We start from the raw sequence: 22,710 nt of genomic DNA on the forward strand, positions 1-22,710 counted from the left end.
AAGAGCTGAAGTGGTTCCTTTGTATGAATTACTGAAGTAATGTTCCTTTGCTTTACACAAACTCCTTACAGTTTCTTCCCAGACTCTACTTCACTGATTCTTAAAATATAGGATTGAATTAATATAGCAAGGTTGCTTTTCTGTCTTATATACTGAAAGTTAACCTCTGAAGTCTTGGATGCAGTAAATAATTTATTGTAAAAGAACTGAGGAGAGCTTTTAAAACTCATTGTTCTACAGTTTTCTTCTCAGCTGTTTGTGAATAAATATAATTTCCACCAGCTCTGGTTTCAACAAATGCTTTTTGTTGAAAAGTATTTTCCAATATCACATAAAGCAGATCTCTTTTCTGTGTAGCATTTTTAATTCTAGCAGGATCTCAAGGTAACTATAATGCAAGTTGTGTGCTTCTGTTACTGAGAAAAGCATCTCCCGTTTGTAATGAAACATTTGTTAACTTCTGTGTACAGATCGCGGTTCATTCCATAAATATTTGTGGGTTCTCTGATGTCCCTCACAGGGTTTTATCTATGACAAATTCATACCACAGTTCTTAAACTACATTTTGGGTAGAAAATTTCTTTCTTTTGCAAAACTGTTTGCCAGTGTCTTTCATTTAATGCTTGTAAGTATTTCAGCTTTGGTTTTCAATTATTTAACAAAAAGGATTATCAGAAATATACAGAATAGTAATATGGTATTTTAGCATATTTCTCTATGGGATACTCTTCCAAGCTCCCATGGCAAAATTAAATCCACGTTACTGTTATCCTGAGCAACTCAAATTTTACTGTTTGAGCATGGCTCCTAACTCCTAACTGACTTTTCCAATATAGTTTAACTTAGCTCAACCACCTTAAGTACGGTCAAAAGTCATGCTTAATGTTTGTTATTTTTAAGGTCTAACTGTGATATTAAACCTTATTAAGCTGCAATAAAGAAAAAATAAAAAAAAAAAAAAAGAAATTAAAAAGCCATGTACAGTGGGTTTGTATTGCATTTCAGAAGCTTTTTTTTTTTTTTCCTTAAGAACAAAAAAATCCATCACTACTTTTTAAGGGTCGTTTTGTAATCTTATGGGCTTTATTAGTTGTTGGACACAAAGATAAATGTACTATTCTTCAGCCTCTCAAAACATTTTTCATGCCCACTGATATTTTTGTTGCTAGGGTTTTGGTTTTTTCTGTGAGAAGGCAATGGCCAGCACTGGTATGTTAATGGCTAACACAAGTGCATATTGAAAGTAATAAAATACAGAGATAGTATCAGGCATCTCTGTTTCAGTGAAAAGGATTGGCATAAATCACAGCTACTCCAGTTTTCTAGCTTGGTGTTGTGTGTTCTTGAGCACTAAAAAATAAATGGGTGTGGAGGTGATACAAATAGAACATAGGAGTATCTACAAATAGATATGCCCTGTACTTTCAGGATAGGAACAGGAAAGGTTTGAACTCTTTCTGATAGCCAAAATTATTTAACTGATGAGTAGTATTATTTAATCTTTGTATGTGGCAGTTTTTCAAGAAACAGGAAGAAACTTGTAGATTAGCAAATGCAGCTGCAAAGCAAATTTGAAACTTTTTAAGGTTGGAAGTGTATAAATATGTGCATATATGTATTCAAGAAAAATACAGAGGAATGCAATTCTCTGGCATATCTTTTGATGCACTGTATTCAGACAGCTTCATTGGTTGATTTTTCCATGGTTTTGGCATAGTAAAAAAATGCCTGATATATTATGTAATTGCAAATGTTATTGAAGTTGTTTTCTAAAAATAATTTTTAAAATCTACATCTTGTATTTTTCACACACTGCAGCTCATAAGAGTGTATCCAATTATATTTGCTAAACTGGACTCAAGCTACAGACGATAAAATTTGCTATTTCCCAAATGGGCAGTGCATTTGTTTGTTTGTACCTGTGCAGTGTCCTTGCAATTTTTTTTTTAGCTCCAGGCAGAAAAATAAACCTCTTACGTTTTCTTTATAACCACCAAAATTTAAATATTTGGGCTGCATCATGGATTCACTGAGCTACCTGACACTGGAATCTGTAGTCTTCATGGCCGATATTTTGAGCAGATTTGCATCTTTTTTGTTTCTCTCTTTGCCCTCCTTCAAATGTATATTTAGAAGTAAAACTATCCTTTAATAAATTTTGTTAGGCATATATTCATACTGACTTAGGAGGTGCCAGTAGTCAGTTAACAATAGTCTAATGGGGTTTTAAGGAAAAAAATATACTGGCTTTTACATGACAGGTAATGTTTCATAATTACTATGGAATGAGTTTTTATATCAGGTGCATTTTCAAGGGATATTGAAATAGACAAAGTAGAGCCAGGACTTCAGGAAGAAGAATTAAAGGAAGGTTATTTTTAATACTGTGTTATTGACATATTTTACAGTATCATATACAGTAATTCAGGAATAGTTCTAGCTTGCTGTTATGAATATGATGGTTCTATAAGAAGAAGAAAATACAAGTGGCATCTTGAGAAACTAATGTAATCAGTGCCAAAGATGTGAATTGACTTGGAAAGTTAAATATTCATATTTTAGAGTAGTTTCTTGTATTGACCATGCTATAATCATTACCAATTGCAATAGACATGCTGAAAGTATGCATTAATACACATTGTTTAATGTAAAGGAAAAGCTGGTATTTATTTGTTTGCAATGTTCTTTTCTCCTTCAGATACAATTTGATTGATGTCCAGGTATGATTTTGATATACTGACACAGCAGCAAAAACAAATCCTGTCCCATGTCAGCTTATGAAACACACTGAGGACAGTTTGCCTTCCAGCCTGTTCTGTATAGCAGATTGTACTGCGCCATTTAGAGAAATTCCACGCATCAAATATGAAGGCGTTGTTCAGTGAAACTTCACCTAGGTATTTCCAGGCAAATTTATAGAACATCTGGAAAAATTGAGATATTGTACCACTTAGCTAGATTTATCAATTAAACCAAAGTGAAATTCAGGCTGAAAACCATGGGGAAATCACAAGATTATTTATCTTAGTCATATGGTAAAGCAAGTACACACAAAATTTTAAAATCTGAAATGGAAGATCCTTCAACTGCCAGACAGCATTAAGTTTTGAGATAAAATTATTTCTACCACAAAACAAAAGCATAAAAGTCTGGGTTATATTGTATTTTGCCTTTTTTACTAGTTCCCTCTCCAAAAATCTACTATTTAGACAAACTATATTCCACTTGGTTTTTTTCAAGGAACATTTGGCATCCAAAAATATCATACAGACCTTTCATTGGAATTGTGCATACTTATCATTTATACAGTCTGTCAAGTGTATATTTATACAGTGCTTCCTGAATTTGGGTGAATGTTTCAAAAGTATAAAGAGATTCCTCAAACTGTCTAAACATTAAACAGTATAAAAATGAAAAACTGTTTTTTAAAATTTCAGACTTGCTCATGCAGTTATTTTTGCTGAGGAATTTAAACAATAAAATTATAGAAGTAATTAAACAGATGACATCTAAATGCACAGCTGCAAACTTCAGCTTTGTTTCATCTTACACTTTCTTTGAGAGAGAACAGAATTACTTCATATCATTGATACTGTGTTACAGAGATAACTCCAGAAGACAAGTGCACTGCAAAAGTTCTTCAGCTTCTTTGCAGGCAATTACTGTACTGCAGCCCTTGTTGCAAGGGACTGCTTTTATATGTCTGGTCACCTCACAGGCTATGTAGAGCATTTTCTGCCCATAGGACTAAGATAGGAAGCAAGGGCCAAGTTTTTTGTTGTGTGATCTGCTGTAGTTCCTTTCATGTGTTTAGTAGCTTTTAAATGATCAGTGCACTGCTACCAGTCCTGACCTTGTGTTGCCAAGTTCACTAAATCTGGCCTTCCTAAATTGATAGCAAATGGAATTATAGTAGCACCCACCTGGCACTACCACTGTATTAATGAGTGTGAGGGGGTGTTGGGTTTTTTTCCCTCTGTATAGGTACCTACTGGATTTCAAAATAAAAATATTTAAGTAGTCACATAAATAGAATAAATAAATAGTCTATCCATTCAAAAATTGCAGACACTAATTTTTATCCATATTTTGTAACTTTGCATTCTCAGAATACTCTCAAAATGTTTTCTATGCAAGTAGTTACATTAACAAAATCATTTTGGCTTTATTCCTACAGTATAAATTAGTAGACTGTTGACAAGGTTGATTTTGTCATTTAGAGATATGTACTAAGCAAGTTTAGAGAGAAGAGGAATGAAGCCTGCCTCTCCTGTTTTCCTTTGGCATGTTCTAGCCTTGCCAAGAGAGAAGCATTTCCCATGGCAGACCAGCCAAAGGCATCTGCCCAGCCCCAAAAGTTCTCCTGTACAGCAGATGGAGACCTGGCAGACTCTGCTCTTCTGCACATCCATGCCTCCCGTTAGGCTTGTCACCTCAGTTCTAACCAAGACACTGTTTCCTGCTCCTTTTGAGAGGGTGTCAACCATACATGCAAAACAGGCTCAAACCACTGACTTCCGTTCACCAGATTTCTTCTTCTGTCTTCAAAACCAGATCTCTCTTCTCTTGCATTATGATAGCTCAATGAATTTCAGTCCTTTTATAAAATGATTTGGGGTTAAATTAATACCTGTATGGCTCAGTAATTGTTGATGAAACTGGTGAAATAGAGGACACACAGTAGTTAGAGAAATGTGATTATAATTTTACAGTTTTTCATCTCTGAGCAATTAGTTTAAGTACTGAGGGTTTTTTCTGTGTTGTTTGTTTTTAAGAAGAAGCTACAAAGCAGTTATAAGGGAAGACCTGTCTGCTTCAGCTTGGCAAGAAAAGTCTGTGCTGGGAAATATTAGCAAACGAAAATAGAGTATTTGGATATTTTAGAAAAAGTTTGGTTATTACTATAATTATTTTCTGTAGAAGAGTTATTGCTGCAGAACTAGAGAAGTCTAGAAGCAGAGAGGAGATACCTCTGTGTTTATAACTGTCCCATCTACCTGTCTCAAAAGTGACTATTTAATACCTAGCTTGGACATATTTAAGGGAAACACTTGTAGGTAGAGTACTGTGATGGCTTTGTTGAAGATCTTGAATACCTTCTCTTAATGTCTCTGTCAGGGGCCACAATTGATTCTGTTCTGTGCTTGAAGTATCTAGAAGCTTGCAGTGAATTCAAACACCTTTTTCACTGTTGAATTTTCTAAACATGTACCTAATATATCCTTATGCCAGACTGTGACACAGAGGAGACAAAAAGACATGTTAACAACAATCAGCTAAAATCTTAGTGCACTTTTATATGATTAACTGTTCCAGATGATAATGAGGATAGATGATTTGTTGTATACATCCATTTTTCTTTTCACCAGGCACTTTGGCATTCATGTATTGGATTATTGGATCCTGTTTTAGAGCATGCTTATGCATGCTTATCCATAATAAACTTTTTTTTTTTTTTTTTTTTTTTTTTTTTTTGTGATTTGAAAGTACTGAGTTCCTACACGGAATTATATGGAATTAATTGTTTTACCTAATTATCTTTGTAGCTATTATTTGTTGTTTTATCCTCTGCTTTAGCTTTTTAAACTCTTATACTAGTTCCTCTCCTCTCAGTAGTACTTATCTCTGTAGGTTTACAGAGCAAAAGGGACCAGTGCCCAAGAGATAGAAGTCAGAAATTTATCCAACATTAATTTGAAAAAGAGGAGAGTTACTTGTTGCCTTTATATTTTTGCATCCCTGTAGCAATTGTTTGAAGTAGTCTAGTACAATCAGAAGAAAATTTTGCATATATTTAAGTTACTGGCCTTTTCTTTTTCAACACACTAAATGTACAAGTAATCTACCTCTCAGCTGATTTATGCCTATGTAAAAAAATTATAAACATTAAAAATCATTATGAAGTTAGAATTTGTGAGTGTTGCTGACTACAAAACATTCAATTAGAATATAGTTAATAACTTTTTCCTTTGCATTAAGATGTTATGTATTTGTCTACTATGTAAATTTAAGAAGGCGTCAGTCATTTTTATTTTGCTCACAGAGCTATCACGGATGTTTTCTTTTTACAAGACACATATGGAGATGAACCCAGGTACCTTAACCACTCTGACTTACAGGACATCTGCCATGTATTGTCTTCTGTAGATAATGTTGATGTATCTGGCTGTGCAGATCACAACACTAAGGCCAATCAGACAGAATGCAGTTTTCATTGTTAAATAAATTCCTGTAATCAATAGTATCACTTGCTAATCAGAAAGCATTAAGCAAAGTAGCCTTACTGTACTCAGTTTATATTTTCATTTAATAAAACATGGCTGGTACCCAATCTAGAGTATGCTGCCAGCAGTTATGAAGATGGGACAGTAGTTGTGTTATTCTGGGTCTGAGCTGGAGAGGTGAGAAGGAGCAGCTGCCAACAAAGCCAGTCATGTGTGGCATGGTTCCTGGGGAAAAGAGGCAGAAACAGTGAGAATGGGAGTTTACTGCTGATGGCATTTGAAAGCTAATTGAAAGCTGCTCTACTGCTCCAGACTTAAATAAATTGTTTCCAACATCCTGTCAGCCATAAAACACTGTTTGCTACACCACAGGTCTCCCTACAGACAGATTGCAGGGTGGGAAAGCAGAGGTGAGGTTACCCTTGTCCTGGAAGACATGTGTATTACTGAGAGGATCATGTGAGGACCTCCTCTTCTTGCCTAAAGATGTCTCCTTCTCTCTTCTTGCAACATTAGAATGTTCTTACCTGCTTATTTTCTTTAATTTAAGTCTTAGTGCCCTGATTCTATGATTCTTCCTCTTGCCCAGTATTGTGCTCTCCTTTTCTTTCTACTTACCTTCTCATTCTTCTTTCCATCTTCCTCACAAATAAGTGTTTTTAGTATCTCCAAATTTAGTCACATCCAGGACTTCCATCATGAGAAGTCATGCTATAGGATTTTTTTTATTCTAGTACTGAGATCATGTCTCTATATCTTGTGTGATGTTGAGGAAGTTCTGTTTCTCTCCCAAGGGCTCAAGTGTTAGCTTTTCTGTAACTAAAAGACATCTATTTGGTATAATTAAAAAAAAAAAAAGAAAAGAAAAAAAGAAAAAATAGTTGCCTTCGTTTGAAAAGCTGATTCCTGTCTGAGGTTTTACTTCTAGAAGCTCAGCATTCTCAAAGGCCCATGTTGTTCTAGCCTTAGAAATAAATCTGTGTTGTCAAAGATTCTCTTGGTTTACCATGTGTTTTGTTCTGCGCTCTTTTAAACACCTATAGCATCTTGTTCCAGATGGAGTCCATTGTGTCCCTCAGAAACCCTTGCTTCAGTTTCCCTGTTTGGTACAATACATTCAGTGGCTTTGTCAAGGAGGAAACTTTATTGAGTTGAATTGGGGAAAGGCACTGAAGGTTCATTAGGTCAGTGATGAATCCTGCTGTGATTTCTACTGTAGTCAGTCACATCTCATGCATAGGTGAGGGGCTTTCAGACTACATCTAGCCTGGGACTTCACAAGCTTAAGCAGAAGAGGAAGGGGTCCTTTTACTTTCGTGCCATAGGTTATTACATATTTATCCAAGCTTACTTTCTGTTTCCTTTTTAAATTAGGATAGGAAGGATCTTTTACCACCAGCAAAAACCTTCCATAATTAAAATTTGGGTAGATAGGTTTGTAATCTCTCTACCTGGAAGCAGAAATTAGTGCACACAGAAATCCAGTACGTAATAATAAAAATTAGCTGTTGTGTGTAAAGTCTGCAAATATTTCTTAATTATTACATAATGTGTAGCCTTTAACTGCCATTTTCCTGGTTGTTTAACTTTTTTGTAGGTCTCAGATGAGCTGTAAATTAATAAATTTAACTTCTTTACTGTGGGTCTCAGAATTATGCTTATTCAGCAGCATGTAGTAACTGGTTCAACATGAACTGCTTCTTAAATAAACATACAAAAAGCCTGACCCACACTAAATCATTTTAAAAAAAGAAAAACTGTAAACCTGTGTTTCCTGCTGCATGCTTATGGTTGTCTTTGGTTGCTTGTGATCTTACTGTATTGTTGACCAACTGTTGTATTCTGTACCACCTGTGCAAAGATTAGATGAGGTAGTGAAGTTGTTTTCAGAAGAGGGAAGCAATTAAAATAGTAATGCCTACAGGACATTTTAGCTGATAAAACATCACTTATACTGGAGATAGAGAAGTCATTAATTAGGTTGACTCTGTTTTCCTAAATTTATTTACTGCAAGGATTTTAAAGGGCTCCGAATTCATACAAAGCATGTGTGTTTAAGATTAGGCCAGGTTTGCTGTGGCTTAACATACTTCATCCTTCTAGGAAGTATACAGCTAATAAATTGGAAGCATACTTAGGGGAACTGTTGATATCAAAAACCAAAAATTAGTGCTTATGTAAATTGTTGATTTGGGAAACTAGAAATGAAGGCTTATGTAAATGCTTGTATATATATTACTTATTTGGGAAAAGGCTGTATTTTGATCCTTGTATAAAACTGGCATGATGCAATTTCTGAAAGCCATAATGAGCTTCATCAAACCATCAAGGCATTAATTCCTATTCCTTGTATTTTACATGTATGTGTAAAATATGTGTTTCTTGAAGTGGGTTATCTATAGAATCACAATTTGCTTGGATTTCAAAATTATATCTGAAGAATCAGAAGAAGAGTATTGTATTATATAGGAGATTGTTAATAGTAGGAACAATGCAAATGTGAACTTTTATATCAGCATGAAAATAATTAAGTATTAGGCTGTAATATCCTGAAGTGCATTAAAAAAAAAGACACAGCAGACAAATGTGATACCAGCAATGGAATACACAAGTACCTTGTTTTTAAATAATGCCCTTGTATATTTTGCTGCACCTAAAGATTTTTGCCAAAGAATGATTTTGTTGTGGTTTATGTTTAAATAAATAAATTTGTGAGGGTAAGAAAGCCATTGTCACAGTTGGGAGTTTCAGATTAGTGCATACAGACATATTGTGCTCAAGCAATTTGTTTCACAAGGTCATGGTTATGCTGAATGAGGCTAAGGAATATCTAGGTGAGCCTGTTGCAAGTTATCAAGCTGCTCATAAAAGAAGAAATGAAAAATGCTCAATGTGAAGGGGAGAAAATCCATTATGCATGTGAAATTATTATCATATTCTGTTTTATATACAAAAGCAGATTTCCAAAAATAAGTAATTTGGTGCTTTATTTTAAGTAATATTTCACAAAACAAATATTCCAGTATTTATTTGTATTAGACAAAGTATGAAAATAGACATTGGATCATACAGTAATCTACTGTGGTGGTTTTGTTGTTTTTGTTGTTTTTTTTGTTTTTCCTTTTTTAAACTGCATTCATATTGATGAAATAATGCCTTAGAAAGAATAATAAAAGGCACAGTGGTTGTGGTTAAGTCTCTCTGTGTGGAAAGTTGACAAACACATTCTTAAGTTTTAAGAAACCACATTTAATTTTGAAATACCACTACTGACATAACAGATTTTTGGTGTGTTTCTACTAAGCACTTAAGAAAGTTATAGGGACTACTGAACAATGCCATCACACTGCCTCACCAGGAATGACTTGATCAAAATGGCTTTCCTGTCATCCACATGCCTCTGTGGGTACATATGATTAATTACTTAATGTTCTTAATTGCTAACATACTCCATTGGTGACAATGGCAGTGTATTAGCAGTTTCAACTGCTATTTAGATTTGGGCAGCACTGGGATTGCACTTTGAAACAGGTTGCATACCTATAGTTTGCATACCTGTACTCTTGAGTTTGCAGTTTGGGATGTGTTACTTCAATAGTTATTTATGTTTATTGATTATTAGCATCAAATTCACATGAATTGCAGAATTATTAATTTCTCGGTGAAGACAGCAGCTGTATACTAAATAATTTTGGCCCAAGACCTTGAACAGAAGAGTAGATTGGATGTCGTATGCAAATAAGAAGCTTAAGCTTCAATGCAGATGTACGAAATCAATAAAAATAGACTAAAATTTATGATCACAGAGTGAAGAAAAAAAAACTAAGATTCCCTTGCTCCCTTATTTTGAAAAACTGTGATAAGGTAGTGGTGAATTTTTGTTATAATATCAAATGAGCAGTGCACAAAAGGTTGTATTGTTCCCAGTATAGAAAGAGCAAGATAATTTTTTTTAGTATTTCCCAGTGCTTATTAGCAGAAGATGAATGGCAGTAAAAGACTCCTATGTATGTTACTGGTCCCACGTAAAATTGAATGGTCTCAGCAGCCCCCACTCATTTAATAGCTCTTGAATGTTTTTTTGAAGTTGAGTCTGACTCTTTCCAAAACTCGGCTCAAGACTGAAGTACTTTGTAAATCTAATGTCATAGACTTTAAAGGAATCAAGAAGGAATGTGGTTCACTCAAAAATGCTTTTTTATCACTTATTAGAAGATTTTTATTTAAAAAACTCTGTGCTGAAGTACAGAGGTAAAAGGATTGAATTGTTTTTCCATCATCTTGGAATATTCTTTTTAATTTTTATTCTTTGATGAATTTGAACAGTGGGACAGTTGGTTATGCTTTGTGGGTATACTGGTGTGTAGCTGTTCTTTTTGAGGACATGAATGTGACATCCTTTATCCATTCAGTAGATATGAATCAGTCCTACTTCCCCACAAGACTGCTTAATCAATCTGATTGGAATTGCAATGAAGTTTATGCATTGATCTCATACCAATTTTGGTACATCTGGCTAAATTTAGGAATTTGCAAATCTCCCATTGAATTCCATAGGAAAGAGGCAGATGAGTACTTTTGAAGATTTGAAATGAAAATAGTGCATAGTGTAGACAAAAATGGCACCATTGGTATTTTCATTTTGTTAATTTGGATCTTAATGAATATCTGATTGGTCTGATTTTAACCTTTGGTGATTTCTTTTCCTTTTTTTTGACATTACAGGAGAGCACTAAATCTAGGAATTCTTCGAGACCCTGGATCAGAGGTTGAAGACAGACAATATCAAATAGATCTTCAATCTATCAACATCGGTACTGCTTATTGGAATCAGTTGAAACCAGAGAAAGAAAATGGAAAAGGAGGGGTTTTGACAGAGACTGAGAGAAATTCTCAAAATCCAGCACTTGAATGGAACATGGCCAGTAGGTAGGGACATTTTAAAGACTTAACTCTTCTCTGAAAATACATAGCATAAACACTGTAGAGAGCATGCACACTATACCTAAATTAAATAATTCAGTTTTGCTTTACATTACAAGCACATTTCCCTGTAGTTTTAGATGACACATTTGAAATGTGAATTACTGTTGTTGTTATACTGTAGTTACTGTCTAGTTACTGTGTGCCTTTGCTTCCATTATAAGCTCTTCTCCAAGTGACTTACTGTCTGCCCATAAAAATAACTCCAGGGTTGAGACTTCAGCTTGTCAGTCTCTATAAGCAATGGGAGGTACTATTTTGGGGGTTTTTTTTGGGTTCAGGGTGTGTTTTGGTGGTGGTGTATTTTTTTCTTTTTTTCTAAACTTCTTTTGTTTGTATATTTACAGAGCTTGAGTAAAACCAGCTTAGACATTTCTAAATTAGAGAGGGATAAAGTAGAACATTTCCTATTGATTCTGAACTGGTTTTTGCACTTCTGTAACTAAAACCAGATGAATTTTGAGAATGTGATATTTCAGCTAAGTCTACTTTATTGGGTATTGTATATGTGCATACAAAGCCCCATCCTCTGGTTAAACAGGGTTGAAAGACAAAGCATGCATACACTTGCCTGCTATTTTAAATTTTTATGTTTTCAGGTATAAAATTGGGGGGGGGGTTAATTGGTAATTTGTGAAGATTTAAAATATTTATTTTGGTTTTAATATACTTTTTATACTTCAAAATTCATGCAAGTACTTTAAAACTAAATTTTACAGACTGTGTACCAGATTTCAGTTTTCAAACTGGCAGAAATAAAATCTGATGGCCAAGAGCAAGCTTTCTAAAGTAATTTTGTGGATTTAGAAGCATTTCTGCTAGTACATGCCTCTTTGCCTGTACATTTAGCTATTTATTTTCATATAAAAGTCCTTTCTATCTAATTCATGCAGAAACAATCTGATTTTTATTAAATGTGTGCATAATTTTATGGTTCCTAAAGTATGATTCCTATCTCCATTTAGGGATGAGTTCCTAAAAGTGATTTAGAAAAACAGCCAGAATCAGCTGGAAATAACTACTGGTTTAATTTTCAGAAAAATGAGAGATGAGAAGACTCAGATTTTTCTAAAAGTAAGGCAAGTTGTAGAAAGGGCTACATGAGGGTGGCACACAGACAGAGCTTTGTAAGTGATGTATTGATGCAAGGCCAACAGGGCAGATAAGCTAACTCTGAAGGGAGAGCATGAAGGAAAAAGATGTGGTCAATAAAAAATTCCAGTTTATCATTGAAAAGTAGAGGGCAGGAAAAACAGTTCTAACCAAAGAAATGATAAAATGACAAGGAGTCACAGGAGTGCAGATAAAAATTTTAACACAGAAGTAGACTCTGGTCTTCATTTATAAGATTGTGTGGTTCTTTCCTGTCTTTTAACAATTTGGTCTTTTAACTCATATAATTCCAGAGAGGCTTTTTATTTTAAATTCCTAGCCTTAAAAAATGTTCATGACTTTCTAGTTGGGCCTTGGTGTTGGACACGTTCATTGTGAGATTCTTTGTCCCAGAATTCCACATCCACTAGAATATCTTGAAAAATAATAGATTATGTTAATCTCCAAGGATTTGCACCAGTTTGAACTTAAGCTAACATAATAAAACCAGCCACTGAGAGACTGGCTTTCCTTTTCCTTGCCATTGGTGACTGAAATCCTAATACCACCATACTCTGGGTCTGAGCTTTATGGTTGTCAATGATAGGAAATTTGGTGGGATTCCTGAAAAGCCAATAGGACAAGGGAGGTAGCTGTTACAGACAATTGTGAGTTCTCTTTTGGGTTTTTTTTTTTTTTCTTATAACATCTTGGACATGCTTCCTCAGCACACTTCCAAAATGAAGTTTTATTAGAATACAAATAAGTATGTTTGGTTTAAAATTGCTTTCGCATGAATCTTCTACTTGGGTTTTAATTTAGAACAGTTATAATTAAATACATTAGATTTTCCTCTCTGGTATACAATTACAGAATTTTAATTCCAGCTTGTTTTTAAGAAAAAGTATGAATGCTTTGTGACCCTTTTGGTTTTCAATTTTACATATTTACTAAAGTTTCTTCAGGATCTTTGCATTTTTGCTTTTTAGTTAGCAGTCATTTATGCTGTATCTGGGTTTATTTTATGACCTGTGGAAGTGGTGTGTTGAGAACTGGAAGAACCTGCACTGAACTCTGCCATCCATTTTGCTATTTCCAGCATGCGCCAAGAGGGGAGCTGCAGGATGTTTTACATGGTTCTTACTGTTTCCAGGCTTAAGTTTATCTTAATATTTATTGCAAATACCACAAAACCTTTATGCCTTAATCAAATTTTGATACCATTTTTTAGATTTCTTTAAGTTTCTTAAATACGTTTAACCTGGAACAGAATGAATGATTTTTGCTGAGTCATTTTAGGGTTAATTTCTTTGTTTGGTTTTAATATACTTCTGTTTCTTTTTATCCAGTGCTCTGCTATATTAGGATCACTGGGTTTAAAGAGTCTTCTTTCAAATCTGTTTCCCTCATTTTTGTAATACTTTAATACTATGTGGAGCAGTATAGTTTCCAACCTATACCCAGGTTTTTTGTAGTTACGTTACAGAAAACTTCAGCATAGATACCAGATATTCATTTTCCATTTAAAAATATATTTCTATTACATTTAAAAATAAAATTGCAAAAAATTTAAAATAAATTATATTTAAATTTATCTACAATTGAAATTTGGCCTTGTTTTTAAAATTTGTTTGAAAACCAACCATTGTAAGTCAGAGATCCATGGATATCACACAAACAAGTATCTGAAGGATTTTGACTTAATTTGTCATTTAAACGCTTTAGCAGTCTTTACTCTGAATGTAAATCCTTTGAATTTTCACACCACTTCTTCTGGAGTTCAGTTCTTCTAGTACTTATACATTAAGGGGTTGATTTCCCCCACCCCCACCCCCACCCGCCCTTAACATTGCAGTTTGAAAAGCAAGTTGTCATACTCTAAGTTGTTGAATACTTGCAGGTGTTTAGTGTAAGATTCTACAAGAGGGGCTATAGTGAAATGCTGGTGTGATGCCTCCTGTGTCTATGCAGGTCATGCCAAGGAGAATGGGGGAACTGGAACACTCTGGTAGGGTGGATGCAGTCTTGCAGAAAAAACTGTCTAGATGCTGTGCTGTACTGAGGATCAGGGATCATAACTCTTTCCATTATGAAATGTTTGTACTTCACCATGGATGTTATAAAAAGCTCCCTAATGGTGTAATATATAAAAAGAATACTGGAAACAGTCAGACAGTTCTAATAAGGTTATGTACAAATGAAACCTGTCCACATTTATTCCCTTTACCAAACAGCATGAGGGGAACTGGGAGTACTTAACTGAAAGAAGTTTTCTTGATTGAAAACTGCTTTTTCAGCTTGCAGATCTCCTCCTCCCTCTCCCTCTACTCAATGGAAAAAACAACAGCCCTGAAGGAAATAAAGAAATATATCCTCTCTTGAGGCCTCGCCCCCATCCCTGTGCAATCCTTCTACAGCTCCCAGCAGCAACTTCTGCTTCCTGCAGCCTGAATAAACTTTGTTTAAAAAAAATAATAATTGAGCTTAAACGCATTACTTCTCCGTGTGGTAATGAATTGAGTGTGGCAATATACTGCGTTACAGTTTTGTCCTTGGCATACCACCATCTGGAACAGCTCTCACAGAGTACATCAGGGAGCCAATGATCTGTTGTACAAAACTGAACAAAATACCACTGCAAGGATCCTCAGAAAGGTTTCCTGCAGATTTTTCTTTGAATAGTGTTCATTTTCATGCTTTTTTGGGAAGTTCTTGGCAGCTTGCCAAGTTCTAATGAGAAAGATCAGGAAAAAATTAATCTTTAGATCTTTGTGTAAGGAAGTAGGGACATTCCCCTTGAATCTTTTGGAATAAAATGCAATGCATTTTTTTCATTAATTAATTTTATTTGTTGTCTTTTGTGGTACCTTAAGTTGTCCTTGCATTCATACTGTACAAAGCCTTTCACAGTAAGATGGGGTGTTTTATTTTTTATATTAATCCAGCAAAGAAATGCTGCACAACTTTCTTCATAAGATAGAAGTTAGCTTTACTGAGGTCTTACAATACAAAAATAATAATTATTTTCAGCCAGGTAGTGTACACTTATTTGTTTTCTAATTTTGGTTATTAGATTGTTCTCAGAATGTTGCTTTGATATTTTACTGCCATGTGACATGTCTTTGCAACACCTCAGAAAGCTGAAAGGATGTGAATTAGTCATTAGTAGTTAGATATCCTAATACCTTCCTAATACATTTGTATATCAGGGATTCACTGATTTAAACAGCTACATAGGAAGCCTGCAAGAGAAGATTCTTTCATAAGTCCCAAGTTAACATGCTGTCTTAAATAACATCTTTTGACGTTTTGCATGCCTCAACACAACTAGAGAACACTTTGACTATGTGGCCTATTTCATGGTAATATGACTTTTATCTTTTTCACATCACAAAATTCTCCATGAGGACTCATCTTTCTAGCTAGCAAAATTTCATGGTGCAAATGTGCTTTTGATTGTTATTCATGTATTGAATGTATACAAGTTTCTCCCTGACTTAGTGAATTTTTAAGTACATAGGGGCTAAAGTCTAGATTCAATAAGATATTATTAAGAAAAAAATACAATTAATAATAAGGTAAACATTTCCAAATTTCACATCTAGGTTATGTTTAGCTATTACTGGCCATGTTTTCTGTTTGTTTTGCTTAGTGTTTTCCACGTGAGAGTCACAGTAGTAGGACTTAGTCCTATTTGTGGATTTTCTCAGCTTGTCCAGTCTCACATCATCACATCTCCTTAATTAGGGCAATATAATCTCTTTGGCAGTCCTTCCTCTTTGTACAAATTCAATGTGCTTCTGACTGGATGTAATCAAATACTGATGATTTGATTTGATGTAATCAAATGTTGCTTCCATTGCAAAATTCTGTTCTTCGCATTTTTTTCTCTTCTTCCCACAACATTTTTTATCATATTAATCATTAGATGTCTTTGCTTTTGCAGTACTTCCAGACCTCTTGTCTATCCACTTCCCTTTTCATGTCTTCTTTCATTTGTTTTGACTCATCTACACTTCTGCTCATCAGACCTCTTCATGCCACTTACCAAGACCAACACATTCAGTGTTTTGAAGAGCACTGCCTTGGTCACTCCTGTGTGTTATAAAGGTGTTTAAACATTCACACTGTTATTGCAATGCTTTATTCAAAATCCTTCCAAAAAAATTAATTTCTATTATAGTGTAATATAAAAACCGTAAGACTGGTTGCCACTGTATGGATATCGTTACCTACGCTGCTGTTAGTTTACTTATAGTGCCCTGTCTGTGGGTGTGTTTTTTCTTATACTTAAATTGTAAGCCTTTGAGGACAGAGACCATTTTCACCCTGTGCTTTTGCAATGTGGATCTGTGGCCCATAACCAGCGTTTGTGTTACTGTGCAGATAAAGCCCAGATTCTGCACTAAGGCACCTCCAAACCTTATCACAGTTGCTTAACTGCCTTGTTCCTTTGCGTTAGCATATGGTCTTTCAAATACACTTACTTTTAAGTGTAGATGATCAACTGCTTTAACATCTTTAAAATACTAGCTTTTCCTTTTTTTTCCAAGACAAATATATAACAGATGCATAAATGAACCACGGAATGAATGTGCTGCAGACATAGAGCCATCATTACGCTCTTCACAATCAAGTTTTTTCATAAGCTCATGTGGCGTACACCTGTGTTAAGTTAGCGTTGCACTTAGGTGCAGTGTGGAAGATTCAATAATTCAAAGTGGAATTTGTTTCTTTGTTCCTTTTGTACTCTTTCTCATATCCTCTCCCTTCATTATTTACTGTGCTCTGTTTGCCTTCTGTTTGTACTTACAATTATTTTCCTAATACTTGATTTGGCGGAGGTTCAAATTCACCCACAAAAAATTCAGAAAGTAGTAAGTAGAGCTGGACAGGGATAGCACATAAGAATGATTTAAAAATAAAATAAAGCAGTAATCAATATATATTACCAAAAATGTCCTTTAAGATGCAGTGTACTGGGTATCTACTAGTATAAAGTATGAAAATTAAGAAATGGGAATATGCATAAGCTGAAAAATAATTTGATCAGTGATTGAAGAGGGTGATTGAGGGTTTGAGATTCAACTAATAACTTGCTTTTACATCTCTGTTTCAAATATTAAAGTCATACTTACTAGCATTTCAAGAAGCTTCAAGTAGAAGTTTTCTAGTATAGTTCTAGCTGCATGTTCTTTCATAGAATTATTGTCCCTTGTAGCTCTTTCATTGTCCTGAAAGAAAAAGGCATTTTATTCTTATCCATTGAGAAGGGGAAATAGGAACTAGGTAGAAAATAATTTGGTTTAAATCTAAAATAGAGGTGGTGGTAGGAAGAGAAACAATTCTAGAACTCCAAAATGTAAGACCATTTTCTCAAGTTGCAGATGTTCACTAGCCACAAACAAGTGTGATTTCTAATTTGGGGCACTAATGAGACTAACCTTGCTATAAAAGCCATTATTTGAGCTCAACAGAGATATAGCTGACCAAAATCTTAAAGTTTTTAAGATAAGATTGTAGTTTTCTCCACTCACTAATTGGATTATTCTTAAACTGCACACTTCTTATGGTAATTTGAGGGCCATTTGAGCAAAAGTTTATTAGAGTTGTGTTCTGCCAGTACTAGCTCTGTGGCATCTGCTCTTAACTTCTGTATACTGTTGTCCTAAATAGATGTAAAAGCTTCAAGGCCTGCCTCCACTGTATAATTTATATTCCCTTATAGATAGTCATCCTTTCTACATGTTTTGAGGACACTTAAAAAAAAAAAAATAGTAGAATTTGAAGCATCAGATTTAAAGTAGCCTAAGCACTAAAATGAATTCTGTATCTTCTACAGTATGAATTCTGTATCTTTTGCAGCAGACTAAATTCCACCTCAGGTTATGATTTAACTTTTGTCTTACAAACCATAAGTATTTGAGATTGTTATCTTTTCTACAGAAACCATTATAGAACCATTACTAGACTATACATTAAAATACCTTTTCTTAATCAAGAGAGTTCAATACCTGTTCTGCATGCGGTCAAGTAACTTATGCATAGACAGGCATATAAGCATATTGGTTAATAACATTAACATGGATAACTCTAGCTGATGGTGGGGACTAATTGTTAATTGCATCGTTCATGTCTGGCTCACTTGTGTGATTTATACTGATGCCTGAACAGGGAAATGTAACTGACATGCTGATGAAGAGTTCTACATGGATCTGTTAACTTCTTCTCTAAGGCCATGTAGTTTGTTCTTGAAACTTGCATCATTTCATAGTTGACAATTTTCTATTTTGTAAGCATAGGAAAACTTACCTTAGCCTTATAACTTTATGATTATTTTTAGAATTATCCTTGGCAAAATTTAGGTATTTCATGTTGCTACAAATAATAATAGGTAAAAAGAACTGTCAGAAACTGTCTTGATGTAAGGAGTCTCCTTGGAATTTGAAGTGTATCCTCTTTTAGGGGCTGAACAACATCTTGATCTCATTACTTTTTTTTTCCCTCATCAGAAGCTCTCAGATGGCATTTTGTGGCAATAGTTTATTTGACCCGACCCAGAAGATTCTGGCCATTTGGAATGTGTTGTCATAAGCTATTAGTGATCCATCTATAACAGTTGTGCTTCTAGGCTTACTGTTTGGTTAAAGGGGGGTGGAATGATGGGCCAGCGGGGGAGAGAAACCAACAAAAAACTCAAAACTAAACACCTGGATAAAAAATAAATGCAATTACCAAGTTTAATGACACAAATATTCTTGGTAAGTAAGTGTTGATATTTAGCTGACAAAGCACCAAAAACAAGCAGTGATAGAAGTTAAGGAAGACTGACATCCCTGTTTTTCAAATAATTCTAAACATCTTGGACAATAGTTACTGATTTCATATGGGAGTCCCAGTGTTGCATGGAATTTGCTAGTTTAAGTTTTCATGTAATTCATTTTTGTGTCAGTTTCATGCATATTTCTTCAACATGGACTTTTAATGCACAAATTCAAATATTATGTAGGCTTCAAAACAGCCATTTATAAAGTGAAGGCTTTATAAATGGCTGTTTATCCACAGGCAATTTTTAAAAATACTGGTAATAAAGTTTGAATCTCTCTTCAAATTATTGTGTGTTGTACATTAAACAGGAGAAACAGTGTCAAACTTGTCTACCTGGAGATAGGTTGAAGAGTCAAATATTTAGACATACTTATCCTGTGAAATGAAGACAGAAGTCTGCCCTCAGGACTGGAATTAATATGATTTTCAATAATGATATTTAAAGATTATTGAGGTAGCAATCAAATGCCCAACTAGTATTGAAGACATTTTTTGCTTTGTGTAGGATATAAAGAATAATATGGAATGTTTTTGCCTCTCGACAATTTATAATGTAATTTAATCTTTACTTTTCTTTCCCTTTGTTTCCTAGCATAAGGCGGCATCAGGAAAGGAGAGCTATTTTAACTCCAATTTTAACAGATTTCACCGTTCGAATAACTGCAGCTCCTGCCATTATTTTTACAAAAATTGATGCTGCAGAGAATTTACACCCAGAGGTTTGTATAAAATGTCTACAGAAATAGTGTAACTTCTCATATATGAATAATCTTAATATTTTACCACTCCACCATTTGAAGTCTTCAGGTGTGTTTTCAAATTGCCAACTGGAGAAAGATCACAAGCAGAAATGTTCTTTTCTGCTGGAGAAAAAAATTTTGTATAGCACTTGATACTGAAGGCAGTCCAGCCAGAGGTAGATAAGCCTATTTTCAGTTCCAAAAATGGGAATCCTTTAATGATTACCTTTTTTTTTAAAAGTTTGTGATGGAAAGGTGTTGAGAAGAGGTGCAGCATAACAAAACACTGTATCTACAAGCTTCTCATAAAGAAACGTGAAAATGCTATCTGTAGACTATCTATAATAAGAAAGTTAAGCTGAGTTCTCTTTACCAGATTTCCAAGACCCCAAGTTGTCACTAAGCATCCATTTCCTTACCTTTGCTATGGATACGTCCAGGCACTCAGATTTAACAGTCACTTTTGCTGGTGTGTTGTTCAGCTAGTTAAGAATAAGTCTGTGAAGCAGGTTGCACACAAAAGGTATTGGCTGACTTTTTGCCATTAGTTTGTAGCTCAAGTACATTTTATATAGGGAAGATATTGGAAAATTTTTGTCAGCTCATAAGGATAATTTCCCTTAAAAACTGCCTCCTGGGAAGAGCAATATTGGTACAGGAGTGTAAAAGGTACTAGAGGTATATTGCAACATGCAGTGGGTGTAACTTGTTAGAAAATAACAGCTAGCGGGCATAGAGAGAAGAAATGAACAGTTTCACATTTTGTGTAAAGGGTCATCAGAAGGCAAATGGAAAATTATTTAATTTAAAAAATAAATAGAGAGCCTCAGTATGCCTAGGATGCATAGAAGTTACTCAAGTTAAAAAAAAAAAAAAAACTTGAGCTTTGCTAATGCTTATGTTCAAGAATTTTAGTGTTTTCTGTACATGCATTCTTCTTGTTATCTATTCCCTGGATGACATTCCATCATGAAGGGAGAGGTCTAGTTTAGATTAAAGCTTGAGCACTGTGCAAACTTCTCATGAGACAGAGCAGTTCTTCTCCCCTTCTGTCTGTTTTTCATCTCTTTATTGCTTGCCAACAGTGGTGAAGATCTTTATTTGTGTTAGACAACACCAATAAAACAGTGGCTATTCAGCTAGTGTTGCCAAGGTATTAAGAATGGCTTACAGGCAAAGAGTAATCAATCAGATTGGCTATCGGTGAGTTCCAACACATGATTTCATTATAAATCAAGCAGAGTTTGTGTTTAAATAAAAAAATCAAAAAATGATATATTTTTCTTGGAATGAAAGGAGAATTGGAATCATTGCCAAGGACAATCTGACAGCCCACAGATACTAGCAAGAGATGGAAGCAAGGCCTTGTGCATGAGATGCTTTTCATGCAAAGTTTGCCTTAACAGTTCTGCTGTTGAAAGCCATGCAAAGAATACACCGCATCCTTTAGAAGCATGACACACCAGTTTCTCCTAAGAAGGTCACATTTGCACTATATATAATCTTGTATATAATGTTAAGTATTGAGTACAGCAGGGAACCAAAATACAGTTATATAGAAGCTGAAAATTATTTTCCCAGTGGCTGTTACTTAGTATTTTCCCTTAATTTCACAGGAAATTTTGGTCTGTGGTCATTCTTTGGAAGTGAATATGACTACCAATTTGGACTTCTTCCTCAATGTGGCTCAAGTGCAACTTCTTCAGCAGCTGGTACAAGCTAATATGGTTGGACTGGAAGCTTCCAGTAGCACCACTGAGGTAGGTTTTTCCCTGATTTGCAACTGGATTTTTAAAACGTCCATCTGCAAAGTACTGTAGCTCTGAGCAGGTGTCTGTACCATCTAGAAAAAATTGTAGAGGTAAAGGAAATACATGTTTTTTGCTGTTTGTATGGTCAGTTTCAAAATGCATTCTGATGTTGATTTAAGAATAGAAAAAGTGTTAAAAATATTATTCAGTAAATGCCATTATTATAGTGGTTCTGCAACATCCTGTGTACAAGGAGAATTACCTTATGTAATGTACAAGGAGAATTACGTAAATTATGAAGGAAACAAATTTTTGAGAAGTGGGTTTTTGAGATTATTTGGTATTGAACTCTTCTCGAATCTTTGGTATTTTCTTGTGAGTTCACATACTACACTGTCCTTCACTAAGCTAGTAAACTATAAAATTTTCTCTGTGCCTGGTAACCACTACTCACATTGTCTTTGAGACTCAAGTCCCTAAGATTCAATCCACCTCTGAATATTTTCATACTTCTTTAGCAAGAATGTCGGTACAGCACGAGGGATCCTGCATCTAAACAGTTAATCTCTCCTTTTTGTCTGGAATATTAGTGATTAGCGATCAGCAGCCATCTCTTGAATTTTGTCATTCTTTATTACTGGGACTTGATACCTCAGTTTATATTGAAAGCTGATCACTGTCACAGACTGGTAAGTATAAATTTCACACTATGAGACTACTGGGATGATAAAACAAAACCAAAACCAAAAACAAAAACAAAACCACAAAAAAAGAAATATGAGATAGGGAAAACTTTTCCCCTAAGAAAAAAAAATAAGTATTTCTTATCTTCAAAACCTGGAATCTAGTCAGGCTGACAGCATCTTTAAGATAGTAGGAGTTAATGAATGAAAAAGCACTAATTCCACTGGAATGGCTGTTGGACCTATTGAGGTACCTTCGCAAATAAGAACAAGAGTTGGGGAAAGAGTTATTGAGCAAGACACAGTCAGCTATTCCAAGAATCTGGCTAATGGGAGACCTGGAGAAGATTTTCTCCTTCCTTTCCTGAATCTCACAGTTTCAGCATTGCATGTGAGTCTGGTGGAAGCA

General features: G+C 34.7%; 1 protein-coding gene across 4 annotated transcripts in view; it reads left to right on the forward strand.

Annotated features, from left to right (window-relative positions):
* Window positions 1-22,710, forward strand: part of VPS13B (vacuolar protein sorting 13 homolog B) — a 426,576-nt gene that overhangs the window by 263,404 nt on the left and 140,462 nt on the right. For all 4 annotated transcript variants that reach the window (XM_030266479.4, XM_030266481.4, XM_002198879.7 and 1 more), the window contains exons 31-33: window positions 10,950-11,153; window positions 19,720-19,846; window positions 21,484-21,627. In XM_030266479.4, coding sequence (XP_030122339.4) covers window positions 10,950-11,153; window positions 19,720-19,846; window positions 21,484-21,627 — 475 coding nt within the window. The remainder of the gene's footprint in view (window positions 1-10,949; window positions 11,154-19,719; window positions 19,847-21,483; window positions 21,628-22,710) is intronic.

Source organism: Taeniopygia guttata, chromosome 2 (assembly GCF_048771995.1).
Source record: "Taeniopygia guttata chromosome 2, bTaeGut7.mat, whole genome shotgun sequence".
In the NCBI taxonomy this organism is placed as follows: Eukaryota; Metazoa; Chordata; class Aves; order Passeriformes; family Estrildidae; genus Taeniopygia; species Taeniopygia guttata.